The sequence below is a fragment of the Sinocyclocheilus anshuiensis genome, unplaced genomic scaffold (genome assembly GCF_001515605.1).
Source record: "Sinocyclocheilus anshuiensis isolate Anshui unplaced genomic scaffold, SAMN03320099.WGS_v1.1 scaffold1237, whole genome shotgun sequence".
NCBI classification, from domain to species: domain Eukaryota; kingdom Metazoa; phylum Chordata; class Actinopteri; order Cypriniformes; family Cyprinidae; genus Sinocyclocheilus; species Sinocyclocheilus anshuiensis.
In genome coordinates this window covers 1,037,167-1,051,109 of record NW_015553581.1, presented here as the reverse complement: position 1 = coordinate 1,051,109, position 13,943 = coordinate 1,037,167, and the positions used below count along the sequence as shown (strand labels likewise).

The window sequence follows — 13,943 nt, the reverse complement described above, 5'->3', positions numbered from 1 at the left end:
ATCATTGTTGCGGGGGGGGGGAGTTGAGGGAGAGTTGAATGAAGGTGGTTAGTATCGATCAGAGCTCAGGTGATTGATCTTAAGGCTCTGATAACACCTTCGCTGCTGCCCGTGATCTGCAGGAAGGGGATGCCTCATATTCCCACAGCTCTATCCATCTTTCAGCTCTTCCCTCTATCTCATTCCTCTCACATCCCTCTCACATCCCTCTCTCATCTCTCCTTCTGCTTCTTTACTTATCTCACTCTCTCATCATCCTGATTTTAGTGGGGATTTCTAGGGAAACTAAAACCATATGAAAAGGTTTTCCTTAACTAAAATAAAGTAATATAACTGGAAAACCAAACACTCAAATAATACATGTTCATTACTCCAAAACAAACTGAAATGAAGTAAAAAAAAAAATAAAAATGGTAACAAAAACATTTTTGTTTGGTTTTTAATTTTATACAGTATACTGTAACACTAGACGGCTCTGAGAAATGTAATATTTAAAATTATTTAAATGTTTATTTAGTTTTAGTATAATTTAATGTTAAATTCTATCCTTTAACACAGTGACTTAATTTTAAAAGGACAAAAATATTTAAACTTAAATTAAAAACTAAATATTATAAAAAATTATTTAAAAAAAACTGAAAAACTATCAAAGAGTGACAACTTAAAAGGAAAAACTAAAAACTTTTATAAATTACAAAATATAAAAAACTTTGCTCATATTAACAACTTAGGCTTTGTTCAAGCATTAAACTTTTTAGTGCGTGACATTTGTCAAATTTGCGAATCTGTCTGTCCACACTAGGCATCAAACTGTGATATGACAATCACAACCAATCTGAAGGTATTTGATAGTTAAAATACTTTAATATGGACCATGATTTTGGGTGGATGGGGCTACCTAGCACAACCCACAGAAATAGAAACCAAGCGATCGAAAAAATTTCAAAAACAAACAAAACAAAAACCCTTATCGCAACACAGATTTAATTCAATTTTCCATTTTTTTTTCTCCTTAGGTGGACCTGCACTTCCTGAAGGTCCTGACGGGCATTGCCACCCAGGGTGCAGTCTCCAAAGAGACACACAAGTCCTACTTTGTCGCCACTTTTAAGCTGGAGGTCAGCACTAACGGAGAGGACTGGATGATCTACCGCTACGGCAAGAACCACAAGGTACGATCACGCGGGAACGGCACATTTGAGAATGTGTGAGAGATAAAGCAGTCAGTTGTTCTCTGTTTTCCAGCACTGGTTATAGAGATGTGTGAAGTACTGTCACACGCTGTGTGTGTGAGATTCAGAGGGCCAGAAAAGATTTAAAAAGACAAAAGGTGATGACATAATTTACTTGTATTTGTAGTTTCTGTGGAGGGTCAGTTGAAATGCTGGTTCTCCTAGCTTAACAATTAAGACTTCTACAAGAAAGACTATGCTGGTCTAGCATAAACCAGCATGGACAGGCATCGAAATACCAATCGAAGCTGGCATGCCAATCGAAGGCGCTCTTTTTGGAAGCATCTTTAGGTGTAGGCTGATGGGGGGCAGGGCTCCATTAGAATCCATTAGAAACCAAGTGAACAGGCTTGAATGAAAGGAATATGGTGGGAGGTCAGAAAACAGAGAGAGTTGAAAAGAGTGATAAGCAATGTTCCCTCTGATTTTTTTCTTGCTGAGCAAAACTTTTCTCTATTGGGTGGACATTTCGGCCACTTGATCAAAAACATTCTTTATACCAGACCTGTACAGTGCACACACAAAAAAGTGTGTAACGTTTAACTTTCATGTGCTATTTATATTTGATTTGACCCTTGATGTAACTAAATAATGCACATTTTAGGTTACCTGAGAAAAAATTTTTTTTTACAGTGCTGTGTTACCAAGAAATTCTATAAAAAAAAAAATCAAAAAAAAAATCAGAACAGTTCAATTCTTTGTAGTAATATAATATAAAAAATGAAGCAGATATTGCTCATGAATTCCCATTTTGAGGTCAATTATTTATTAGGTTCATAATAATAAAATATAATATAAAAACAAACTGAAGCATTTAAACTGAGAATAGAATAGAATAGAATAGAATAGAATAGAATAGAAAACAAACTAAAGCATTAAAACAGAGATCTTTAAGCTAAATATTTTTTTTAAACGTGAACGTGAATTATTATATAGTTATCTAAGTAGAGTTTAGAGTAGTAGAGTTTGCATACACCTGTGTGTGACTTTAAATGTCTCAGAGATTTGTTACTGTTCTGTGCCCATCATCCACTATTTCCACCACTTAATCAAGCCACTCTTTAAAACGTGATGTCGTTTTATTTCATGTCATTGCGTTTGCGTTGGCTCTAGTGTTGAGCTATTTCGTACACAAGTATTAAAGTATTCGATTTCTTTCTTTCATTCTCTTTCTTTGAAACCTGTAAACCGTGTTCTAACTCTATAGCGGTTTGCCCGAACATTGCAATTATTTCGCATTTACTAGAATTCAATCAATGACTTTCCCAACTCAGTTTTGTGTGACAGAGAAGGTGTGTCCTGTGTGCAGCATATTATTTCTTCTGCACGGTCGCGACATAAGAAGTAAGAACATTGGTGATAAGGCCTGTGTAAAACTAATCGTCCAATGTGGTACATGCCTCTAATCTTCATTTATTAACAAATCCCCTGGAAATCCTGTATGGAGTTGATTGCTTGACAGGGGAACATGTGAAAGCTCAGATGTTAGCGTGATGATTTTGGAAGAAGCTGTAAAAAACATCAGCCGCCACTGAGAATATAACCTGCCGGATACCACCCCGGCCACCACCAACTGGCGTTTGGGTCTTTAGCCCCGGACCCCCTGCTGGAGTAGCCTCTGGCTTTAATCTTCCAGAAAATCTCCGAGCTCAGTCCTCCCTTAATGTGCTCGCTGTTTTTACGGCTTTGGTTTCAGTTCAGCTAAGCTTTGTTAAGATGTCTGGCTGTGTCGGAATGGGAGATTCGCACCTTATGGGAGGTGTGACCGGTCAGTGTCCATTTAGAAATGGTGCTATTAAGTAATGTACTGTTTATTCATATGCCTGGAAGGGATATATATCAATGTTGGCAGTTATCTAGCAAGATGCCTCACTCCTGCAGACAAAATGCATTCAGTCATGGCTTTTTTAATATCGCCTATATAGATTAACAGGAAATAGCATGTTGGCATTGAAATGAAATGTAAATTTGCAATACTGTAAACAGTTTTGTATGTATGAGTATCATGTATATGTACCTGAGTCAGGCAGGTTATTATTTTTCAGGGCTGTGTGGTGATGGTTTGGGTTGATACTAGCACCACATCAGGCTCTCATCGGTCTCACATGATGATGGTGGAGGTGTGTGTGTCCCTGGACACTGACAGATTGTGTGTTTACGGACAAACAGGAAGAGCTGCTGAAGAGATCACTGTAGGCTGGTGGCTGATAGTCTCATTGTAAGTGTGTGTGGTGTAAGTGAGATATCAGCAGAGCTGGGCTTAATTTCTTCTCAAACTGCCTCAGCTGCTGTGGCGGGTTTTCGGTTCACGTCTAGATTACCTGCAGCACACTCATTCAGTCACTACTAAATCAGATCTGATAAGATCACACACATACAGCTCTGTTCCAAAACCTTCCTGTGTGCTGCGTATATAGGAAGCTACAGTAGAAGGCAGCATCCTAACTGAAATGTGACCTTATAAGTTCCATTACCTTATAACTGATTTGGAACACTCTATACAGCAAAAATAATGAAAATTAATTAATAAAAAAAAAAAACATATGCCATTTTGAATTAGCTTGAACAATTTTTTAGACTTTTCAGTAATGAAATTACAAAAGTACAATAAGATTTTTAAAGAAATTAATTCTTTAATTCAAAAAGGGTGCATTCAATTGATAAAATTTCTTAAAAAATAAGTATAATACATTTATATTGTTACAAAAGATTTCTATATCAAATAAATACTGTTCGTTTGAGCTTTCTATATATCAAAGAATCCTGAAAAGAAATGTATTATGGTTTCCACAAAAAAAAAAAAAATTAAGCAGACACTGAAGACAATTTCAGCTTCGTATATAGGAAGCTACAGTAGAAGGCAGCATCCTAACTGAAATGTGACCTTATAAGTTCCATTACCTTATAACTGATTTGGAACACTCTATACAGCAAAAATAATGAAAATTAATTAATTAAAAAAAAAAACATATGCCATTTTGAATTAGCTTGAACAATTTTTTAGACTTTTCAGTAATGAAATTACAAAAGTACAATAAGATTTTTAAAGAAATTAATTCTTTAATTCAAAAAGGGTGCATTCAATTGATAAAATTTCTTAAAAAATAAGTATAATACATTTATATTGTTACAAAAGATTTCTATATCAAATAAATACTGTTCGTTTGAGCTTTCTATATATCAAAGAATCCTGAAAAGAAATGTATTATGGTTTCCACAAAAAAAAAAAAAATTAAGCAGACACTGAAGACAATTTCAGCTTTGCCATCACAGGAATAAATTATATTTTTAAATATTTGAGTATTGTTATAATATTTTAGAATTTTTTTTTTTTTTTACTGCATTTTGTATCCAATAAATGCAGCCTTGTTAGAAAATTTTAATAAGAAACTTTTTGTAAGGATACATAGGCTGTTGCCTTTGAATTTGACCAAAAAAGGCAGCATATTTATGCCAATTTATACCTACTTAAACAGCTTTTTAATCGTGAGGGCAGCTATGATGTCTTAAAATACTGTTTAGCTCTTTTGGAACAGAATTACAAATTCCCTTCCCTTTTACTGGAAACCCAGCACACAGGAACACATGCATATACACACTCCCTCCTGAGACTGTATCTGATAAAGCCATCAAAGTAACGACAGAACAATTTATGCTATTTTCACAAACATACTGTTTCAAATTGCAAGGAGGTCAAAAGGTTTTAATTCCATTTCCACTGGTGGGGAAAATGAGTGGGTCCCTTATGTAAGGTCCCACACCTGCTCTTAAGGTCAATGTGACCGTTTAAAGTAGCCTTGTCATTGACAGAGCTCATGAAGGTCTGGTAAATTCCTTGCTTGTTTAACAATACCATCAAGGGGGTTTATATAGAGAGAGAGCATATGGTATGTGTGTTAACGTGTAAAATCCTAAGGCGAAGCAACAGAGAGCACTGTCATGGGAGATGCCATCAGCTCGGACTTCAAAAGAGCAGCCTGACAGATCCGTCCATCTCTGTGCATTCCTCCGCTTCACATGGAGTGCGTGGATAATGGAAGACCGCTGCCAGATCCCGGGAGGACTCCTCTGTTCTTTGGGAATGTACCACTGAGGGTTTAACCTTTAGTGATGTCATAGACTAGAAAATAGATGCTCTTTGAGTTGGGTTGTCTGCATAAATCACAGCCAGAGTGTGTGACGGTGGAATGTGTTCAGTGAAGCAAGGAAACCGTTTCACACATACTCAAACAAAAATACACAGTTACCTGTCTTTAGTGGGGTCGTGCAAATATGGTTTTCATTCACTGTGACAAATGGTGGTTTTAGAGGAAACATTTACACCACTGAGGGTCATAAAACATATCGTCTGTTCTTCCAATTACAGTGTCTACCGATTCCAAGTTGACTTAAAGCGGCAGTGTGTCATTTCTATGCTGCTAGTTTCACCGAAAAATAGAAGCGGAATTGCAAAAAGTGTGCATGTTTGAGAAACTTGTTTGGAAACACTCCCACATCTGCTGGTTTCCTTGAATAGAGAGTAGGATTTTTCCATTGGCTTTTAGCTTATTGCAGAAAACAAGCTCTGTGAGCAACAAAGGTTTATGAAACTTATTGGTTTTGTTTATCAAGATAAGGCTATGCATATGATAATGAAAAGATAATATATGCATATGAACTAGTGAGTATATGAGTTTTCTTATTCATTGTTATGATGATAAATGTCCCCTACAACCTCTGTAGTCCTATTTAGCCACTTGTTAGCATCCATCTTTTCCAAGACACGTCAAAAGTAAAACACAAAATTATGAGTGAGGTATTACTGATGTATTTTATGTCTTAGTATAAAATGGGAAAAACATTTGAGCTTGTCTTAACTATGAGCAGGTCAACCTTGTTTCAGCCCAAAAACCCATAAAAAAGAACATTGCTGATGGAACCTGAAATGCAAAAATACGTATTTGCTGAATTTTTGGACTCATTCCTGCAGCACTCTATTGATCGAACAAAAAGGAATCCTTCTACAAGCTGCTTACTTATTTGTGTGGATTAAACCGGGATAAGACAAAGTGTTGTAACAGAAATGTATTATTTTTTCAGAAACACAAGGTAAAGCAAGGAGGGAAGGCTTCCACATTCCAATCCCTTCAACTCAATCTCGCATGCAAACTGGGAATTAAGAGGAAAGCAGGAACCAAATCAACATTTTTCTCCTCTGAACAGGATGGTCTGTCAGCCATTGTAATCCAAAAGATGAGCTTCCACACTAAATGAGCTTTATAGAGGGATTTTTGTGTTTTATATTTATAACATGTAGAATCATACTCTATTTTTTTTTTTTTAGTTTTTGATTTATGCTTAAAATTTGTCAGTAAGTATTTAGTAGTATTTAAAATTCATGACACATCACAAGCCCTACTAAACAATAAACACCTGCCTTCTGTCATATGGCAATCAGTGAATGGCAGCAACACACCAAATTTGGCCACAGTGTTCAGGTATCTGAGCCCCTCATTGCTGTGCCACCAGCAGACTATCAGTCAAAACCATCCTTGACAGGAGAGCATACAGCCAAGGGCCGCCAGGGGCCCAAAGCCAACACACAGCCTCCAAACTGACGAAGGAAAAACTGACACATTAAGTTATACTTCATCTAAAGCTCTTCTAAACTTTCTAATTCTTCTATAATTATTCTATATGCAGTTTTTATGACCTCATATTAATTACGAGGCTACATGGAATATTTGTACTTATAAAATAATTTGTCACAGGACTATTTCTGCCTGTCTCTCTTCGTGTTTCTCCTCCTCTGAGACTGAGCCTGCACTGGCCTGCAGCCAACTGAAGCCCGACTGCTCTGTCAACATCTTCATCTGGGCCATGGAGGTGTGGGAGAGAGCAGGAGAAGGGCAGAGAGAGAGAGAGAGAGAGTAATGACTCGAGCAGAGCTGTGAACGCTGACCACATTTCCCAGTGGCCCCATCAGTCTGAGGGAAAAAAGTGTGGCAGCGATCCAAAGCAAAGCAGCGAGAGATGGAGGGAATGAATGACAAAAAGACAGACAGGCAGAAAGATGGACAGAGCAGGGAACGCAGCACCTCTTTCATCTCACATGACCCTGTTGTGGCCATGTGGCTTTCCGTAAGGCATTGTGCAGTCAGGCATTGTGGGGGAGAGTGTCCACTTTTATGTGACCACAAATTCTCTCTTCTCTCTTATTATATTAACAGTGACAATGTCTTGCAGGAGGCATGTGTGTGTCCTCACACTTTAACCTCATGGAGAGTTTGCTTTGGGGGGTTTTTATTATTTAAGTAGACCGCCCTAGTGCCAGACATTTGAATAATTCAAACTCATTTTTTGGGGACTCCTCACCAGGAACCTGCCCTGTTGGCCATCACTGAGGACCCATTTCATCTCATGAATATTCCTTCACACATACACATTTTCCTGTGCTGATGAATTTCCAAGGAGTCCGTTCAATATAACTACTCCTGGACTGTCAGACGTGATTTTTCAATAATTCATATAACAGTTAATCTACATCCACCCTCATTGATCTGTGTGTGTGTGTGTCTAGACAGACCAGCAGCACTGCGGCCGTTTATGCTGTCAACAAATTTCTGTTTTTCCACAGATATCTGGCACGGTTTGGATCTTTTTGCATATGTATAAACAAAAACACACATGAGATCTTTTTAACATCTTTAGCATCTTTATAACTTTATTGTTATTGTTTGGTGTCAGACTTAGTGCTAAATAAGAAGAATCATGGCCACCAGTTGTATACAAAACTAAATGCTCTTAAAGTTTGGCTAAAAATCTGTGTGACTCACTGGACTTTGCAAATGAACATGATTAATTGTGTGATATAGTAATAGTGCAGGGCAGACCAGTTTCCACTGTAAATGTTTGAATGTAAACACAGTCGGTTATCTCTTAAGTGGATATAAACAGACAGGACAGAAGAAGCAGATATGTGTGAAAATGTAGTAAAATATATGTATTTCTGGGAATATATTTCTGGAAAATGTATGTATTGCATCCGGAAAAAAAGCTGACATATTCTGTTGACATCAGGTCAGTACACATGCATATATAACATGCAGGAGGAAACACTTACTCATGTCAGTCACTTTTCACATGTGGGCACAGAGTCAGAGCATAAAAGAGACTGAGCCAGGAAGAGAAAGAGAGTAGAGGAATGAAATGAGTGCTCACTTTCAGATAGTGGATAGTCTTTATATCATTATTTAGCTAATTTAATACTTTCGTCTGCCAGTAAGTGTACTCTGAGCTTTGCTTAATAAGTTTTACCATGTTTAAATGCCCTTTGCATAAAAGTATAGCAGATTTTTCCACAAGAAACTGAAAACGTATGCTTGTATCTAACACCAGATACATTCAGACCCCCACTAACATACAAAGCATCATCACCTGAGACAGATAACACATACCTGATCTCCCCACAGACAGCATGCTGGGAAACACTAGCAGCCATGCCTGAGGGAACGTGATATAAGTAACGTACACAAATGCATGATTCATGATCGTAATTTTGCATAAACCCTTCCGTTGACGGCTGTGTCCATTTGTCATGTCTCTGGCTATGGGCACACATGCACACGCAGAGAGTGCATCAATCAAAGATTACGCCTAGACTGCATAGTGAGAGAGAAACAATGAAAAACCGACAGTGTGAGGGCAAAAAAAAAAGGAGGAAACAGCTACGAGGGTGGCCTTGTATCAGTAGTAGGGGTGTAACGGTACACAAATATGACGGTTCGGTACGCACCTCGGTTTTAACGTCACGGTTCGGTATGATTTCGGTACAGCAGGGGGAAAAACTTTTTTTTTTTAAATGGTTTACTGAACAAGTTGCTCTTTCTTTAAATACATTCAGTTATAGTTTAAATGTTCTTAGTGATAAAAATCTACCTCAGCTTATGCTTAAAACTATAGGGAGCCCTTTTACATTATAAGGTTACAATTAGGCCTAACAACTTAACCCAAACTTAAATTTAATTACTATTTATTTTTAAATAGATGATCAACACTCAACTTTAAAAAATAATAAAAATAATAATTGTATGCAAACATGTAAACTGCACATAATGCAGTTTTTAAATTAATTTATAAATAATAAAATTTCTAAGCTATTTGTTAAAATATATTCAATTACACAATGGCTGTCATAGCATGTTTCATAACAGATTAATTTAAACATACATTAAATAATTAAGACTAACAGGTTTAGTAACATATAATGAGTATATGGTGTAATATTTTGCAAAATGCGCCTCTCTAGACTTCATTTCTCTAGTGAACTAACGAGCTGTGGACACTGATGACTTGCTGAGGTAAATTAAATGCTACGTGACATTTTATTTCCACGCTGTATTGTTGATGTCTTTCCGCGGTTGAAACACTGATTGAGCAATTACATGAGGCATGAGATGTTCAGTCATGTTTATTCGCGTTAAAACTAGTAGTACAGAGGAAGGAATGACCGCGTTCACTCGCGCTCCGCTCTGCACAAATCTGCGGGGCGTCACGGCTCAGACACATGTGTGAAAATGTAGTAAAATATATGTATTTCTGGGAATATATTTCTGGAAAATGTATGTATTGCATCCGGAAAAAAAGCTGACATATTCTGTTGACATCAGGTCAGTACACATGCATATATAACATGCAGGAGGAAACACTTACTCATGTCAGTCACTTTTCACATGTGGGCACAGAGTCAGAGCATAAAAGAGACTGAGCCAGGAAGAGAAAGAGAGTAGAGGAATGAAATGAGTGCTCACTTTCAGATAGTGGATAGTCTTTATATCATTATTTAGCTAATTTAATACTTTCGTCTGCCAGTAAGTGTACTCTGAGCTTTGCTTAGTAAGTTTTACCATGTTTAAATGCCCTTTGCATAAAAGTATAGCAGATTTGTCCACAAGAAACTGAAAACGTATGCTTGTATCTAACACCAGATACATTCAGACCCCCACTAACATACAAAGCATCATCACCTGAGACAGATAACACATACCTGATCTCCCCACAGACAGCATGCTGGGAAACACTAGCAGCCATGCCTGAGGGAACGTGATATAAGTAACGTACACAAATGCATGATTCATGATCGTAATTTTGCATAAACCCTTCCGTTGACGGCTGTGTCCATTTGTCATGTCTCTGGCTATGGGCACACATGCACACGCAGAGAGTGCATCAATCAAAGATTACGCCTAGACTGCATAGTGAGAGAGAAACAATGAAAAACCGACAGTGTGAGGGCAAAAAAAAAAGGAGGAAACAGCTACGAGGGTGGCCTTGTATCAGTAGTAGGGGTGTAACGGTACACAAATATGACGGTTCGGTACGCACCTCGGTTTTAACGTCACGGTTCGGTATGATTTCGGTACAGCAGGGGGAAAAACTTTTTTTTTTTAAATGGTTTACTGAACAAGTTGCTCTTTCTTTAAATACATTCAGTTATAGTTTAAATGTTCTTAGTGATAAAAATCTACCTCAGCTTATGCTTAAAACTATAGGGAGCCCTTTTACATTATAAGGTTACAATTAGGCCTAACAACTTAACCCAAACTTAAATTTAATTACTATTTATTTTTAAATAGATGATCAACACTCAACTTTAAAAAATAATAAAAATAATAATTGTATGCAAACATGTAAACTGCACATAATGCAGTTTTTAAATTAATTTATAAATAATAAAATTTCTAAGCTATTTGTTAAAATATATTCAATTACACAATGGCTGTCATAGCATGTTTCATAACAGATTAATTTAAACATACATTAAATAATTAAGACTAACAGGTTTAGTAACATATAATGAGTATATGGTGTAATATTTTGCAAAATGCGCCTCTCTAGACTTCATTTCTCTAGTGAACTAACGAGCTGTGGACACTGATGACTTGCTGAGGTAAATTAAATGCTACGTGACATTTTATTTCCACGCTGTATTGTTGATGTCTTTCCGCGGTTGAAACACTGATTGAGCAATTACATGAGGCATGAGATGTTCAGTCATGTTTATTCGCGTTAAAACTAGTAGTACAGAGGAAGGAATGACCGCGTTCACTCGCGCTCCGCTCTGCACAAATCTGCGGGGCGTCACGGCTCAGACACGGGAACCGGAGCTGATCGCGTCCGCTCTAGTCAATGCTTGTGTTGGGATTATATACCAGCACGTTTCTGAACAGTCCCAGAAGCGGCTCTCCAAGGTGTTTATACAGCGATCTGTCATGCCACATAAAAGACGGTCAAAACGCCATTTATTATTTGAATTTCCGGAGAAAAAAAAAAAAAACTTTATTCGTTCGGTTCACATGCGTACCGAACCGAAAGACCCGTACCGAAACGGCAATAGGGATTTCGCCTAGGGCGTCAAATTGGCTAGAAACGGCCCTGGGCCCATGGCAAACAAAGTAAACATTGCATGACAAGTAAAGGTTAAACGATTGTAGAAATGCTATTTATTTTAAGGTTTTAAAGTGAAATCTTAACATTATGTAGGCCTATTCTTGGAAACGAGCTGGCCGCAGAAATCACACAGAACAGAACGAAATGTTATCATTTCATATGAAGTAAACGAGTAAACAATTTAATAATGCAATTGAAAACAGGTAATTGATATGACAACTAAAAACAACAATAATAATAAAATGAATGCCGCGATTTCAATATTCATAAGGATTCATTTTTAGGTGTCGTCAATTACGTCAGTTGTGTACGTTTAAATGCTGAAAATACGTCAGTATTTGTATATTTAGATGCTGAAAATACGTCAGTATTAGGGTTAGGGTTAGGTTTTTGTGCCTGTAAAAACATAAGTAAATGTACGTTTTATAGAACAACATTTTACGTAAAATACATACGAATTATCATGAGATCACGTCAGCCCAGCAGCCACTTTCATCCCAGGTCTCCCTTATAGATTTACTTCATTGCAATTTCAATAAGATTCATAGTCTTAAGTCTCCTCTGCTTCTTAACTGCTGATATTCTAATAAACGACTACAGATGAGAACAGTCTGGACAGAACAGGCACCATCTTGCTTTGATCCAGCGATCACAGTATCAAGGGAGAGAATTTCTCTAGTGAACTAACGAGCTGTGGACACTGATGACTTGGTGAGGTAAATTAAATGCTACGTGACATTTTATTTCCACGCTGTATTGTTGATGTCTTTCCGCGGTTGAAACGCTGATTGAGCAATTACATGAGGCATGAGATGTTCAGTCATGTTTATTCGCGTTAAAACTAGTAGTACAGAGGAAGGAATGACCGCGTTCACTCGCGCTCCGCTCTGCACAAATCTGCGGGGCGTCTCGGCTCAGACACGGGAACCGGAGCTGATCGCGGCCGCTCTAGTCAGTGCTTGTGTTGGGATTATATACCAGCACGTTTCTGAACCGTCCCAGAAGCGGCTCTCCAAGGTGTTTATACAGCGATCTGTCATGCCACATAAAAGACTGTCAAAATGCCATTTATTATTTGAATTTCCGGAGAAAAAAAAAAAACTGTATTCGTTCGGTTCACATGCGTACCGAACCGAAAGACCCGTACCGAAACGGTTCGGTACGAATACGTGTACCGTTACACCCCTAATCAGTAGACCGCAGGGCTGACAGCAGTTCTCCTGTTTCAGTGTGTGGGAGTCTGTCATTACCAGCACCTGTGTGTCTGTCAACACAACACCAGTCAGAGGCCATTGTAGCTCAGGGATGCAAAGAAAACATTAGCAGGTGCTGTGTGTGTGGGAAAGAGGGAAGGAAACAATAAAGGTATGGTTTCATATCACTAATATATGTTTGGCTAGAAGCAGTATTTGACTCCGCCCCCTCAATAGATTGACTGCTGCTGTCAGAGTCCAGGACTTTGTCATTTCTGTCATTCCTCTCGCTTCCCCTTTCCCTCTGCCTTAGAGGACCAGTGGGAAATCACCATTCTTCAGCTTCATCTCAGCCTGCTCCCTAATGTCCTCACAGTAATTGGACTTCTCAATCCTGTTAGGCCTTTTAGTTTAGTTTTTTTTTCTGTGCTTTTTGATCATTTTGGCATCTTCATGGTTAACACTCTCCTCTTTGTGCTTGGAACTTCATCCATAATGACCAGTGGGTCTTCTGTCTCAAATCCCATATGATATACATCTGTTCATCTGTTATAAGGGTTTCATGGCTACTAGTTTCCTGATGGTTTGGATTAAACAAGTTGGCCAATCAGAAGCAGGGAAAAGGAGACGCCCATGGGCAACAATAAATAAAAACATTTGTAACTAACTGTTTTTTATTATTACTGTTTTGCAATTTCTCATGATAAACAGAGAATTGATGTGGTAAGTGGTTGATAATGTGTTCTGAGTGGTTTTTCAGCAGTTTTCTAGGTGGTTAAGTCAAAAGATATAACCATATATCCATTGACTTATTTATATATCAACCACAGTTTCTTCTTTCAATGCAAGTCTAATGGTTTTATTTGCCAAAATGCCATCAAAAACTGTGAGTTTCAAAAGTAATAGCACACCTCTGAAATACAATAAAATAGAAATAGAAATGTTGCCTTGCCAACTAAGCAAATTGTGTTAAAAAATAACGAAAAATAAGTTACTAAAACTAAAGTTTTATTAAATAGTTAATATAGTTAAGTAAAAATAAGAAAATAAAACTAATAAACCTATAAAAGCATCTATAATAATAACTATA

The 13,943-nt window shown here is 37.5% G+C and overlaps 1 protein-coding gene across 1 annotated transcript in view; it reads left to right on the top strand.

The window, feature by feature from the left end:
* Positions 1 to 13,943, top strand: part of LOC107668386 (neuropilin-2-like) — an 83,504-nt gene that overhangs the window by 41,239 nt on the left and 28,322 nt on the right. Inside the window, exon 7 of the mRNA XM_016460235.1 lies at positions 1,017 to 1,172. Within this exon, the coding sequence (XP_016315721.1) occupies positions 1,017 to 1,172 (156 nt within the window). The remainder of the gene's footprint in view (positions 1 to 1,016; positions 1,173 to 13,943) is intronic.